Genomic DNA, 14,358 nt, shown 5'->3' on the forward strand with positions numbered 1-14,358 from the left:
AGGACCAGAATTGCCTACCCCTGCCCTAGATAATTCTTTAGTCTGCACATCCTTATTACACAAACTAAAATAGTTGACTTCCACACCGAGGTTCCTCAGTATACCACACTCCACGTATAGAATAGCAGATGTGTGTGGTGGCCTTCCTCATCGGAACTTTTCAATCTGGTGTTGTATCTATTATATATTTTTGTGCTTTTTATGCTTTTATATATTTTTTAATAATTTTTTTTTATTTTTTTGAGTTTAAGTTTTTCATCTTCGCAAAAAGCAAATTCGACCACGTCTCACCGCTTTTATCCAAGCTCCACTGGCTTCCGATTATCTCCAGAGTCCACTTCAAATGTGCCTGCCTCACTTTCAAGATCTTACACGGTATCCTCCCTCCCTTCATTCCTCTTTCTTGGAACTCCTCTAACCCCCAATTCTGCCAGATCCACCCAAAAACTGAAACTTTCCTTTCCCTCTCTAAAAGGCGTTTCACTTGTAGGAAAACTAGGTTCTTCCCTCCCTTTCAGAGTCACTCAGCTCTGGAGCAACCTTACCTCCCCTCTTAGGAATCTGAGCTCCCTACAACTCTTCTGTAAACATCTGAAAACCTGGTTATTCTCAAAAATGTAACTCCTCCTCCCTCTCTGGTTATTCTAGTCCTCTAAATTTTCTCTTCATTTTGCCTCTTCCCTCCACTGGAGTTCCTTTCTACCCTAACTCTTGTTAACCATGTCGAGCTTTATGAATGTAGAGATGATGCGGTATACAAACCTAAGGTTTAGATTAGATTAGATTCATTATTAGAGTGCCAGTGCTTATACTTATAAAAAATTTTTGCTGAAATACACCAATAAATAAATAAAGTGAGACTTAGCTTTGAACCATTACTGTCTCATTCCCCACCGACGCGTTTCATTCTTTATCAGGGTCGGGGATGATACAAAACCAGAAATGTTCAAGCTATTAGCATTTAGCTTACTCCATAGAAAATCATGCTGGGACTACTAACATCTGTGTGACAACTGTGTTGTCTAAATAGCCATGTACAGATCTCATATTGTCCATACCTTACTGTTAGCTAAAACCAAATAGCTGACATCAAAAAATTGTGCATTTGTGGTTTTGCTTCAAATAAAACTAGTAACACAACATCCTCTAATATAAACATTCCTCGATATCTGCTGGGTTCCTGTGGGAAACATTTCATAGCTTACTAATCAACAAACCCTGAAGTTCCCCAGTGGCACCAGGTTGCCTAGCATATTGACATCTTACTTTGTGATATACAACCAACAGAAACTTAACATTCAGAAGCCAATCTACTGATCAGAAGTCAGTTTGCTACAGCCTCAAGTAAAATAAAAATAAAACGCCAATTAATGAATGTGACTCCACGCTAGAGTAATTGCCAAATACACTGAAGTGGCACAATTTGCCAGTAGTTGACCGTCTATGTATCTTTGGGCATACTGTGCAAAAAAAATAAAAAGGACTCAAATGCTCCATAGGGATCTCAGTTCCACATGTTGGAGAAGAGGTCAGCAAATTCCTGCCAAAATGTCTGTATGTAAAAAGTGACCCTTCTGCCCACACTCACTCCAGCAATCACTGGACAATGACCTATGTATTCCAAAACATAATACACTTCCCCCTCTGTATTCCCGGGCGTTAGGGGCAGAGCCAGCCTGCGAATATGGAAAAACTGCAAATAATATTCAGGCCGGTTCTGCCCTTATCCCCGGCTATTTTTAGCCCTGTAAGCCCCCCCTTAAGCCTTACCTGGTGGTCTAGCAGGTTTTCAGGCAGGAGCGATCTTCCCATGCTCCTGCCCCGTGCAGATCGCTCACAAGAAATGGCTGCCTTGAGCTCCCGTAGTCTCTCGAGCTATTTCCTGTAAGCAATCTGCACAGAGCAGGAGCGTGGGAAGATCGCTCCTGCCTGAAAACCCACTAGACCACCAGGTAAGGCTTAAGGAGGGGGGCTTACAGGGCTAAAAAAAGCCCCAAAAAATGAAAATGTATTTTTTGGTCAAAAAATAAGCGAATCCGTAGATACGGAATTCACGAATATGGAGGGGGGAAGTGTATGCATTTTCTACCAGGTCAGCTGAGAAGCCTCCACTATTGCATGCTTAACTGCAGAACCAGCAGGTTGGGATTTTGAAGGACAAAAAGAATTCTTTTGTGAAAACCTAGGCCTAGAATTATAGGAAGAACCGTACGAAGGCGGAAAGAACGGCTTACCAGGCCGATATCTCTTGACATCCCGGAAACTATTCCTGGCAGACAACGCCTTCAAAGGGGCTTTAGGTTTATCTTCCGGCAACCGCTGCATTTTGCTATCCCCAAAATCTTTCACCAATTTATCTAGATCATCCCCGAATAACAAGCAACCCTTAAAAGGAAGCCGCACGAGTCCAAGCTTGGAAGCCGCATCCGCTGCCCAGTGACAGAGCCACAAGGAATGTCGAGAAACAACAGACAGAGCCATTTGTTTTGCCAAAGCCCTAATAATATCATAGAGGGCGTCCGCCATATATGCTAGACCCGTTTCCACATCCGGAAAATCGGACGGCACAGGCACCCCGGTCTCCATCATCTTATCTGCCATACCTTGAACCCAATGTAGGCAAGCCCATGCCGCATAGGAACTGCACACCACCGCTTGCAAGGTAACCACCGCAACATCAAAGGACAGCTTGAGAGAAGATTCAATTTTTCTATCCTGAATGTCTTTGAGGGCTATACCTCCCTCAACCGGCAAGGTAGTCTTCTTGGTAAACGCAGCCACCAAAGTGTCCACCCTGGGGTTCTTAAATCTGTCAAGCTCATCCTGAGAGACGGGATACAACTGGTGCATAGCCTTCGCCACCCTTAGACCAGCCTCCGGCGTGTCCCACTGTGCCGAAATAAGCTCCAGCATCGCTTTGTGCACTGGAAACGCTTTCGCAGGTTTTCTAGTGTCCGCCATAAGAGTATTAGCTGAGCCCGACGCGGGAGCCTCCTGCTGAGAAATATTAAGGCCCTGCAGTGCCTTGGAAATAAAGGAGGGCAATTCCTCTCTATGAAAGAGACGGAGCATGGTAGGATCATCCACTTCCCTAGCCAGCGCATCTTCAAGCTCCAAATCCACCACCTCCCCCATCTTCCAGAGATTCTGGTCAAGACAAAGATAAGGCGAAGTCTGAAAGAGGGTCACCGCCGTCCATCGGCATTACCCTGTGTCTCTTAGCGGCCTGAGACTCCAGAGGAGGACCACCGGCCTGAAGGACCGACCCCTGGTCCAAAAAACAGTCCAGACGCTGAGCAGGCTGAGAGCTTTGCATTAAAAAAGCCTTGTGCATTAATATTACAAATTCCAGGGAAAACACCACCGGATTTGATGGAGCCTTCAGAGCAAAAGTTTTCTCCTGCCCCAAAATCTGCCACACATAGGAAGCAAAGCAGCTGACCGCCGGCGCGGCTGCCAATGTGCACTGAAGCGGAACAGCAGCAGCCCGAGTGCGGGAGAAGCAGGCCCAACTTCAACAGCGCAGGAAACTACCGGCGAATCAGGCGTCCTCTCCTACAGCGTCTGTGCAACCCGCTGAACATAAGCCCAACGGTGTTCGCCGCCTCCCACAGCGGAACACCTCTTAACCGCCTCTGCCGCCATTATAACTACTGAGCAACTATCCAAAAGAAACCCCGCGGCACAACAACCCCAATGACCAAACGGCAGACCCAAGAAAACCAGCACAAGCAACAGAAAGAAAATCACTCTCACCCAAGTCCACCTTTTGGTAAGGCTGGTAGTTGCAGTCTGGGACTGATAGCAAAGCACCGTCCAACCGCAGCACACTGGTCTTTTTTTTTTTTTTTTTTTTTTTGTAAGCCTTGTTTCAGGGAAAGAAGAAACCTCAATCCACCGGAGAGGAGGGTGGAACAGGGACCTGGGGGGGCCCAGGTGTGACCCCCCAAAGTTGGCACTGCTCAGCCAAGCACCCCAATCTAACTGAAGAGAAAAATTCTCAACAGTAGAATAAACCTAAAACCAGCCAGAATCCAGGAGCTCGTGGAACAGCAACAATCACCTGCTGGGAGGCAGAGAATACTGAAGATACAGGGGGAGTGTCAACCATCAGGCCCACCTGTTAATCAGTTCTCTATCTCCGCCTGCTGGTAGATGTGTGCTATCCCACTAGTCTCTGGATTCATCTGCTGCTGTTGCTGAGGAAAATTACATTATATTTGCTCTTTGCCTAGAGCCATTATAGATGGGCAGTCCAACTTTAAGTAAGAAAAGCACAAATATAGTTTAATATCAATTTTTTGCCTCTTTTTAGTATCATACCTCAATACTAAGTTTAGTGTACAGGTAGCATTCTCTACACAAACCAATGAATACCTTCCTTTACTTTAAGGAATTTAGACAGATACATTTATTAAACAAATTCTTTAATGCTTACCCAACACCCCAGTACTGCTGAAACCCTGTACTCACAGGACATGGAGGCCAGCTCTCTAGGCATATAGCCATCGGTGCCCATCTGATGCCATGTTCCGGTTGCAAAGTGGTATCTCCAAAGTTCCCTGAAGAGGGGGTAGTCCTCATTTTCTGGCCCTCCAGACTCATCATAATCTGGATTATACCCTCCAAATACATATAAATTGGTGTTATCCGCTACACACCGATGCCCACTCCTTGCTGGAGGTGATCTGCGACCTAGAACAAGATGAGAATCATTCTAAGATGGTCTGCTTGTGATGGAACAAAAGGTCCATCAGCAAAGGACTTTTGGCTAGAGTGTATATGACAGGATGAGAGAAGAAAAAAAAGAGAACAGAATAATCAAGATAGAAGTAGACAGGACTCTCCAACTTCAGCAGCAGAAGTGATCTTAGAAGCTCAAATGTTAGAAAACAAATATATAACAACAGAATCTCCAACTGTAAACAGAGTCCAAAATAAAGCAACCCATATGGAACCCTCCCAGTCAGGCATGTATGTGTGGGATAGAGAATGGTAAAGAGGGTAGAAGGGACACAACACAGCTTCCTCAACTACTCAGACGAGAATCCTTTCTTTTAACAAGTACCCAGATAAACAGAAAAACAAGCTTCTGATAATCATAACCACAATCTGAAGAAGCATGATAAGTCATCTCCAGCGTAGTCTTCACTGGCTCCCTACCAAGGCCTAAATTTTCTTTAAACTATCATGGATAATATTTAAGATGATTGATCCACCCCAAAATATCTTTTAGGCCTACTCATATGCCTTTCTAAAATCGAAGAGAGAGTCTATGGCTAGAGATCCCTCCTTTGTCTTTTCTCTCCTTTTCAGGGATAAGCTTTAAGAAAAAAACCCTTGGCAACATTTAGTCATCAGGCTGTTCGCATCTCTCTTTTCCTCCTGAACTGCAAACAATACCATCTTATGCCATTTTTCATAAGAACTTGAAAACTTGTCTATTCAAGAAATACTTTTTACAAGACAATTTTGCTTTTCTTCTTTTGTTAACCGCTTTGTACCTTCATTAGCTGGGATTTAGTGGCATACAAGAATTATATCATCATAATCATCCATCACAAAAATATAACCCAATAACCCAATAAATATAGCTCAATGTTATTCTGCATCTCATGTCATTTTGGACTATGTTTTGGTTAGGCATCTATCATGAGCAAGAGTGTGGTAATCAATGCTCCCTCTAAGGATTAGTTGGGTGCATGCAATTTTTTTTTTTTCATGTGAGCGATAAGTTCTAAAATGTTTTTTGTGTGAGCAACAAGTTCTTAAAACCAACAATTTTCCAGATTTGTAAGTATTTTTGTGAGCAATCACGTAATATCTATGAGCAAAGTTCCTAGAATGTATGAGCGATTGCTCACATGCTTGGTTTAAAAGGGAACATAGGTGGTAATCCCTGCGTTTGCAAAATGTACAATAAATTATGCCCACCACATAAATGCATAAAATGAAAACGCAGCTCCTCTGGTTGAGCCATATTGCAGTAGCTTACTTCTTAGGCATAGCTTGCACATAATACCATGTTCACCAAGTGGGAAAAATGCAGAATTGTGCTTCAATATTTGAACCCTGCAGGTTCCAACTTTCAGATGAGCAAGTCTATTAGTACGGTAGAGGGGAACATACTGCTTTCAATCTATGCATATGCGATACTGTCCCTACTGTTTTACACCTATAGAAAAATTTCAGTTAAAGGTTAGTATGTGTTGTCAAATTTTATTTATACTTTAGAAAGGGGTAAGATATTTCATTTGACATAACTGAAGTCTACTACCACAATTTTAGGAAAAAAAAGCAAATGTTTCCCATTTTTAGGAGGTCTGGGTGGAAAGCAGAGTTAAAGGTATGATAGAGAAAAGAGGGAAAGTATGACGGGCATTACATTTCTGTATGCAAATGAGATATGGAAACTTCAGAGCAAGTCAGAAATTACATAATTCTTGGAAGCACTTCTAGCAGCGCTATAGAAATTAGTAATAGTAGTATAGGCAGTCCTCGGTTTAAGAACAGGTTCCAATTTTTAAACCGTTCTTAAGTTGAATTTGTATGTAACTCGGATCCTAATATTCATCCCACCTTCCTTGAGGCCCCTCTGGCATCCCTTTCCATCCATCCCTCTCATCTCTCACCACCATATCCAATAATTCTCTCTCCCTCCCTATGCCCAACAATTCTCCTCTTTCTTCATCTCCCCATGTGCTCCATCTCTCTTTCCCTCTCTCAGACACCCAATTCTCCCTTTCTATTCCCTCCCTCCATCCTATGGCTCATGCTCCCCTCCCTTCTGCGTCCCAAGTTCATGCCCCCTCCCTCCTTACTTCCATCATTTGTCCGAAGTTTGTGCTCCCTCCCGAGTCCCAACCCATTCCTCTCCCTCCCTCCTTTCCGTGCCTCAAGTACATGCCTTTGTCCAGTGGATGTTAATCTTCTGTCCTGCTCCCTCCTCCTTCCTGCTACAGTCATTTCTCTGCACATAACTGCAGGTGGTGGCTGAGCCAGAAGCCTTCCCTCTGACATGGGAGGAGCCGCCGCTTGTAGCATTGTGCAGAGAAACGACTGTGGCAGGAAGGAGGAGGGAGCCAGCCAGAAGGTAAACACCCGCCAGAGGAAGGCACAGAATGGAGAGGAGGGAGGGACACCGAAGGTAGAACAGGGCCCCCATTCGTCAGATGTAGGTAATAGTAATAGTAGTAGCCAGAGGAAATTCTTTCAGAAGCTCTTGCTGAAACTGTGAAAAAACAAACCTTCCTTATGCTTCTTCTCACCTCCCCATATCCAATAAGTCATCTTTCTCCCATTTGAAAAAATTTGGCATATGTACTAGTTTTCTATTATGTGCCAAGGCAAGTGTAAATTACAAGTTTATTGATTTTATCGCTTTCTCACTTAAAAAGGAATATAAGCAGTTTACAATGTTAAAAATCAAAAGAATAATTAGGAAATATAATATAATAAAATAGGAGAGTCAGTCTCTTCTCCCAGCCACCCAAGGAAAAACAGCCATATAGAAAAGTATATCAATTAAAAAACAAACAATTCACAGAAAAAAAAAAAAATACAAAAACCTGTCCCCAAAAACAAAATCACAAATACTGAGACTTAGCACGATAATTCCAGCAAAATTGCAAGGGGGGGGGGAAGTCATACTCACCAAAAAAGGCAACTAACTTCCAGTAAAACTCCATAGTCTTGTTTAAAAAAACCATGCTTTTAATACTTTTATATAAAAGAGCAATAAGATCAAACTGTGGCCTTTTCACACCATGTTCTCCAGTTCCAAGGAGGAGACTAAGCCCGAATTTCTAACATTCATATCCTGACGCATTATGAGACCTACAGCACTCGTTTCAATGAACAGAACTGGGAACTAGAGATTGACACGGTGACCAAACACCAAACACGGAAAAGCCCAATTCCCCGTGGACACAGAACAAAACTTTTCACCGCCAGCAGGAGCAGTAAAAAGCTTTGTTCCCGCAGTATGGAACCCCCCCCCCTTTTTTTCTACTTGTCTGCTCCACGTGCCAAAAAATGGCCCCATTGGGTAGGAGTGAGGGCCGACAGGGGAAGCTCCAAACAGCTTAACTGGTAGGGGAAGCCCTGAAATAGCTCAGCTGATCAGGGATTCCCCTGCAATCAGCTCAGCCTGAAGAAAGCAGCAGGCAGAAGACCCCACACCTGAAACTGGCAGGATTCAAGGTCCAGCTTTACAGAAAAGAACAGCCATGTTGAATTTTAAATACACCGTAAAAGTCAAGTTTATCTTTTTGAGTTTGTAATAAAATTGTTTCAAGACAAACAAATCCAGACAACTGGCATCCCCCCAGAGTACATTTTGGACACTAGGTAGATAGATACCTAGTTTGCCTATGCTTTAATCCAATCTTGGGCTATAATTTAGCCATGATTTGTGCAGATTCTGTAGCACAGACATTATAAACACATAGGCCCATATGTTCAAAATTCACTGTGTCTTTAACAAATCGATGCTAAACCAGTTTTAACCTGTTAAGCGTCAAAGTATTTCAGCTATCGATGATCAAAATGGCTAATCGCAGTCTTTAGCAGCCTCCTATAATCATATGTAAATATTAAGAGCTCATCAATATTAAAATGAGCACTCAGGTAGATGCCCAGATGATGCACAAAATGAAGAACCGGTTGCTACAAATCTCCAATAGGTCTGGAGGTGCTGGTAGTGATGCGCCCTGAACAGCAGCTTTTTAAATTTTTTAACGGACACAGAAGTTGTACCCATTAAAATAACAACAACAAAAGGTTGTACCAGGAAACTCCCTCCCCAACAGCCCACAACCCCCCAATTTTTTTTATTTATTTTTTAATATTGGCAGAAGAGAAGCCCACTCCTTCCTGCCTCATCCACCCAGACACCCCTACACCCCAGAAATTGAAGATCGGCAGGAAGTATGCCCACTCCCTCCTGCTGCAAGGGCCCCGCCACAAACCCCCAAACCTTCCCACACACCTCTAAATTTAAGATCTGCAGGAGGGATTCCCATACCCAACCTGCTGCGAACCCCTGACTCCCCCCCACCAATACCTCTAAATTGAAGATCGGCAGGAAAGATACCCATTCCTTCCTGGCAGCCTTTTCAAAATGATGGGCCTCCCCGGTGCATCCTGGGATGCACTGGGAGGGGCCTAAGATTCTGATTGGCCCAGGTGCCTAAAGGTCCAGTTCTTTTCATAATAGGGCATTACCTCCTATCCCATGACTTTCTAATTGTCACTATTCCAATACAGGAAACAAATACTTGTTAAAAATGTATATAACCACCTTAACGCTCATAGCAGTGCATAAATCTACAGTACAACAATAAAACCAGAAAACTGCTCTTACCATACAGGGCCTTTCAAAGAAAAAAGCCCAAGACAGTCACTATGATTGCACTCTTCCGCAAACCAAAAGATAGAACTAGAATTGGAACTAAGAAGGGCTATCTCAAAGGCTAAATCAGTCCCTATTTACTTTGTTCCACACCACTCACAATTTTACAAATCTAAGCAAAACAAGGAATATTCTTCTTAAAAACTGAACTAAAGGGAGAAAAGAGGAACCAGTAGTGCAATTATTCAGATGCTCTTCTCTGGAGATTGGATCATTTCTAAAACATAACTCAGTCAAGTCATACAATAGCTAAATCCTGTCTGTCAAGTGGTCATCATGGTGCAGAGAAATATTACTATTAATACAAGAAAAAACGTTTTTAAAGCAACCCTGTCAAAAGCTTAAAATGTTCCTGGTGATAGTGAGTTGGGTATTACCTCAGAAATACTTGCGGCATCATCAGGTCAAATCTACATGCAAAGCTCTGAGAGGCATGCAATGACTACAAGTGTTCAGGAAGGAGCTCCTCCACAAATAAGAGCCACCACTGATGCCTTTTATTGCTGAAGGTTCATTCTGTTCTGTTCTCAACCTAAGCCTCACTGGGGGGGGGGGGGGAGGGGTTCTATGCTGCCTCAGGCCTCATGGTAGGTTTCTGGCACTGAGCCCTCAAAGTAGATGTAGGCTGTAGTGACTTCCATAATGCACACCTGATCAGATCTAACAATACACAGGTTGGCAAAGATGGTCCTAAAGTGAAAAACAAGCTGTCCATAGCAGCTGATAATCATTGTTGTACAGATAATGTATGGTTCCCAGTTCTCTACAGAAAGTTGTGTAGCAGTTAGATATTTACTTCATGTACAGACAGTGGATTTATGATACCAGCTGCCTTTTCCCTTTGGAAGAATTGACCTCAAAGACTCCCAGGTCAGGTAACTGAATTACAACTGGTTTATCAACTTGGTGTGCGTGCGCACACACACACTGACCATGGACGACAAAAGTGAGATCTTTAATGGGAGGTTACATCCTTATTAGGCTCTTCATTAAGCCAACCAAAGAGAAGTAGAATTCAATCCATTTCATTTAGAGACCCCTTCCTCCCCCAGCCTATCTCCTCTAGAATGACCCTCTTCCAGGCCTACCTAACGTCACTGGTGCTTTGTGGGGGCTGTGACGGGGGGAGGGGGGGGCTGGAGCAAAGGCCATGTACTCCTGCCCCTTGCAGCTTCCTTGAAAAAAAGGCTGTTGTGAACTCTCGTGGAACTCATGGTACTGCAAGAGGTTGCGTCAGCCATACAAGGGGCAGCCTTGATCATCCTATATTTTCTTCATTACATTCTGCTTCTCTTCTCACACTCTTAACAGAAAGCAGGAAATGTATGGGGCAAAACAGTCACAAGATATTTGGAAATGCCCACTCCTTGAGAACACCTCATGTCATGGCCCTACAACCTCATTTGGATTCAAAGTGGTCCTGAATTAAAAATTAGTCAAGACCAAAAACATAAGTAGTGGTCTGACCCTTTCTGCATTGGTACCTCTGCTGTTTTTGAAAGTCTTGCAGTACAGCTGGTTCAGCTCAGGGCTCTACCCCAAAATTATTGCTCCAAAAAATACCACTCACTGCATGCTATAAGCAATGAGTGTGCATTAGTTCCACACTAAAAATTGCAGCAGTAATCTGCAACTCATTGTGAAATGTCACCATATCAACCCCTGAGCCACAATTGGCTCAGTAACTGACAACAAAATTACATTAAAAAGTTGTCAATGGTCTGCATCAGCCCCTGATCTCCTACCCCTCCTATCTGACCCTGCTCCCTCCAGCCCCCAACTCCCATTGTTAAAAAAAATAAATTTTTCTGCCTAGAATCCCTCTCCCTCTATAATGTGACTAGCAACATTACACCCCTGCCAACTGGACTGACCATCTTCCCTCCTAGATTGCCCTGGCATCTAGTATGGACCTCCCCAACCACTCCTACACCTCAAGCAAGGCAGAATGGACACCCACTTGCTCCTGTTTTAGGAAGGTTATTTCCAAAATAATGGTGCCCTTATATGGCAGACTTGACCTGCTCAGAGCATCCCAGGATTAAATGCGCAGGGTGCCATAATTTTAGAGATGAAGGCCTGGAGGCAGAAGTGAGTGGGCACTACTTCAGTTTCATTTAAGTTAGGGTTGGAGTCCCCTCCCCCTTCATTAGGCACCAGAGTAATTTTTTTTTAAGTCAGAAGGGGAGGGTGGATAATGGCAATTATGTCAGGAGATGCGAGAAAGCCATCAGTCATGACTGGGGATTGGAGAGACATTTTAAAGGGAAAGAGATGGAGACAATGCTGTCACAAGCCTTGCAGTAGATTTTTGGCATTGAGCCCCTGAAGTAGATATCAATGCGCAGCCCTGCATTGCTGCTGGGTAGCTAAATGACTCTTTTAGCACGCATTTTATCATGCTGTGCTCTGAAATCTATTTAGGAGTAACCTTTAGCACAGAAATCCTGTTAACAGGCAGCAATCGTTGCATGCTGCACTGCGATATCAAGTTTCAAGTTTATTAAAATTTTGATTAATCACCTATCATAGTATCTAGGCGATATACAGTTAAAAAACGGGAAGTACATGTAATCTTTTAAGGACAAACATAACAGCAACTGATGAAAACAATAAACAGATGTATGGTAAACAAGATGGAAGGAGGTTGAACTACACACATATCCCAGTCTTTTTTTTTTTTTTGGGGGGGGGGGAGTTGAGAACTAGCCCCAAATATGCTAGAAATCTTCTTTTTGGCTTGGAAGTAGAGAACATATTTGTAACAAAAGCCCTGTTCCAGCTCTGCAAACCCTATCCTGAATTTTCCCAGTGACGTGAAACATGTACAAATCCTTGTTTTATCTTTTGGTTATTTGAAGAATTACAGTAGAATCTGAGTTATCCAGCACCCACGGGGATTGGTGGATACCGGATAATTGTTTTTCTGGTTAATTGAGAGTGTGTTAGAAACCTTGTATAACACTTTCCTATTGTGGCTCACCATGGAGCTGAGTGACACCTCTGCTCTAATTTCTTCATCAAAGATATTTTGTTATATTTACGAACCATAAAAAGTACAGAGCAGATATTTTTTGTAAGGGGATGACCATCTGTACAAGGTATCAAGGTGTGTTTACAGTGTCTTGCACAAGGTCCAAGTATCTTCAAACTTAAAATCAAAAGGAACCAGGACATATTAAAATAAAGGTAACAAAGCTGCTAGATACAAAAACCTAGATGATTATACTCTTTGAAAATTAACAGATGACTTGACAGCAAACTTGTTTACCATTTGCCACCTAGAGCTCTTAACATGCTCATTCCAGTGCCTTATGGAAGCACTTTCCACTAGATGCCAGCAGAAAGCATGCAGATTATAAATACATTGGCTCATTTGTCATGTGAACTACAAACAGGATAATCAACCACCCAAGTGGATGACATCTGAAGCAGACAGTGCAGAATGTTTCTAGTCATCTAGAAAAACTTAGCTTCTTTTTCTAGACGTGTAGTGTTTCCAACCACTGTCATACAAGGCTCTTATGTATTACACATAAAGGAGGAGTGCTGAGACGGGACTTGCTACTGGCAAGGCAAGAAGTTGCATGTGAACATTCACCTGCTGGGAAATTTTGTCTTAAAAAACTTGAAGAAGAAAAATAAATAAGAGTATAACCGATAAAACTTTTTAAAAAATATTATTTGTGATTCTTGCTTCATTTGTTAAGCTGAGGGATGCTATGCTGTTTACTTTGTTTTTTGCTTTTGAGTCAGTTTGCTGTATTGTCTTTGGCTGTTATTTCTTGTCAAAATTTAATAAATTTAATAAACAAAGTTAGAAAAAAAGTAGTATTTGTGTTTTGGTTCTATCCTACCCCAGGCTTATTCTTTGAATTATAGGTTTTCAAGCGATTAAAGAAGGACATTTTTCACCACAGGGCTTAACTGGGGATTTTCAGCAGCAAGTTAACTAACCCATACTAAGATAGATGACATTAGATAAAGACCAGCATGGCCCATCCATTCTAGGACTTTTGAAGGTCAATGAGAAGCAAACAAAATGTAGAAATAAAATACAACCTAATAAATTTGAGACTTTATATTAGTCTAAGCATCCATACTCTACTCCCTTAACAATTTTAAATAACCAAACTCACAAAATACCAAGATGTACACAGAAGTCCATATGGTGACATGGAAGCTATCTAGTCTTATGTAGCAGGTGCCACATGTATATAATCTCCCAGTTGGTGAGAGATCATATGTGTCCACTTGATGAAAACAGCTCCTGGTGCTCTGAGAATGATTGATCTCTGGAGGCTAGAGTAGCAGACTTGGAGGAGCTGAAAACAGACATTAAACTATATAGATAGTAGAGAGGTTTCACCTCCAGTCTGGCAGATTCTATGCTGTTTTGGAAGACATAAAGGTCACCTGGAAGGACAGCATCACTTTGGTGCAACATGGAGAGCCAGTAGCCAGGATCTCCCCTTCCAGTGATGGCTGTGATCGCCTGTACTAAGAAAAGGAGTCTACAGACTACTAATGACAGATGCTCTCTTGAAAAGCATAACAGGTTGAACAGACAAGATGCTTTTCACCTGTTTCCCAAGTTCAGACAACTTCTTGCATCTCTTTAGAATATGTTCAGAAATTTCTTGACCCTTTCAGAAGAGCATATATTCAACCAGGAAGATCCAATAGGATGCTGAGAGTTAGCACAGCATTCTGAAATAACTTCGTCCGTCCGGATGTACCAAGAAATGAGATTTTACTCTCAACCTTTTCTTCTGATGGGGATTGAAATACCACAGACTGCCACACTAATCAGGGCTGGTTGAATAAGGAAGCTGGTCATATACACAACAGTGTTCTTTTTTTCATTGGAACAGCGAGTCTCCCGCATCCTTTTCTTTATGTTCTGAAGATGGTAGATAACCTCTGTTAGGTACTTACTAAGAGAC

General features: G+C 42.5%; 1 protein-coding gene across 2 annotated transcripts in view; it reads right to left on the reverse strand.

The window, feature by feature from the left end:
* KLHDC10 (kelch domain containing 10) overlaps window positions 1-14,358 on the reverse strand; it is a 61,496-nt gene that overhangs the window by 21,463 nt on the left and 25,675 nt on the right. For both annotated transcript variants that reach the window (XM_033958597.1, XM_033958598.1), the window contains one exon: window positions 4,474-4,695. In XM_033958597.1, coding sequence (XP_033814488.1) covers window positions 4,474-4,695 — 222 coding nt within the window. The remainder of the gene's footprint in view (window positions 1-4,473; window positions 4,696-14,358) is intronic.

Source organism: Geotrypetes seraphini, chromosome 9 (assembly GCF_902459505.1).
Source record: "Geotrypetes seraphini chromosome 9, aGeoSer1.1, whole genome shotgun sequence".
NCBI lineage: Eukaryota > Metazoa > Chordata > Amphibia > Gymnophiona > Dermophiidae > Geotrypetes > Geotrypetes seraphini.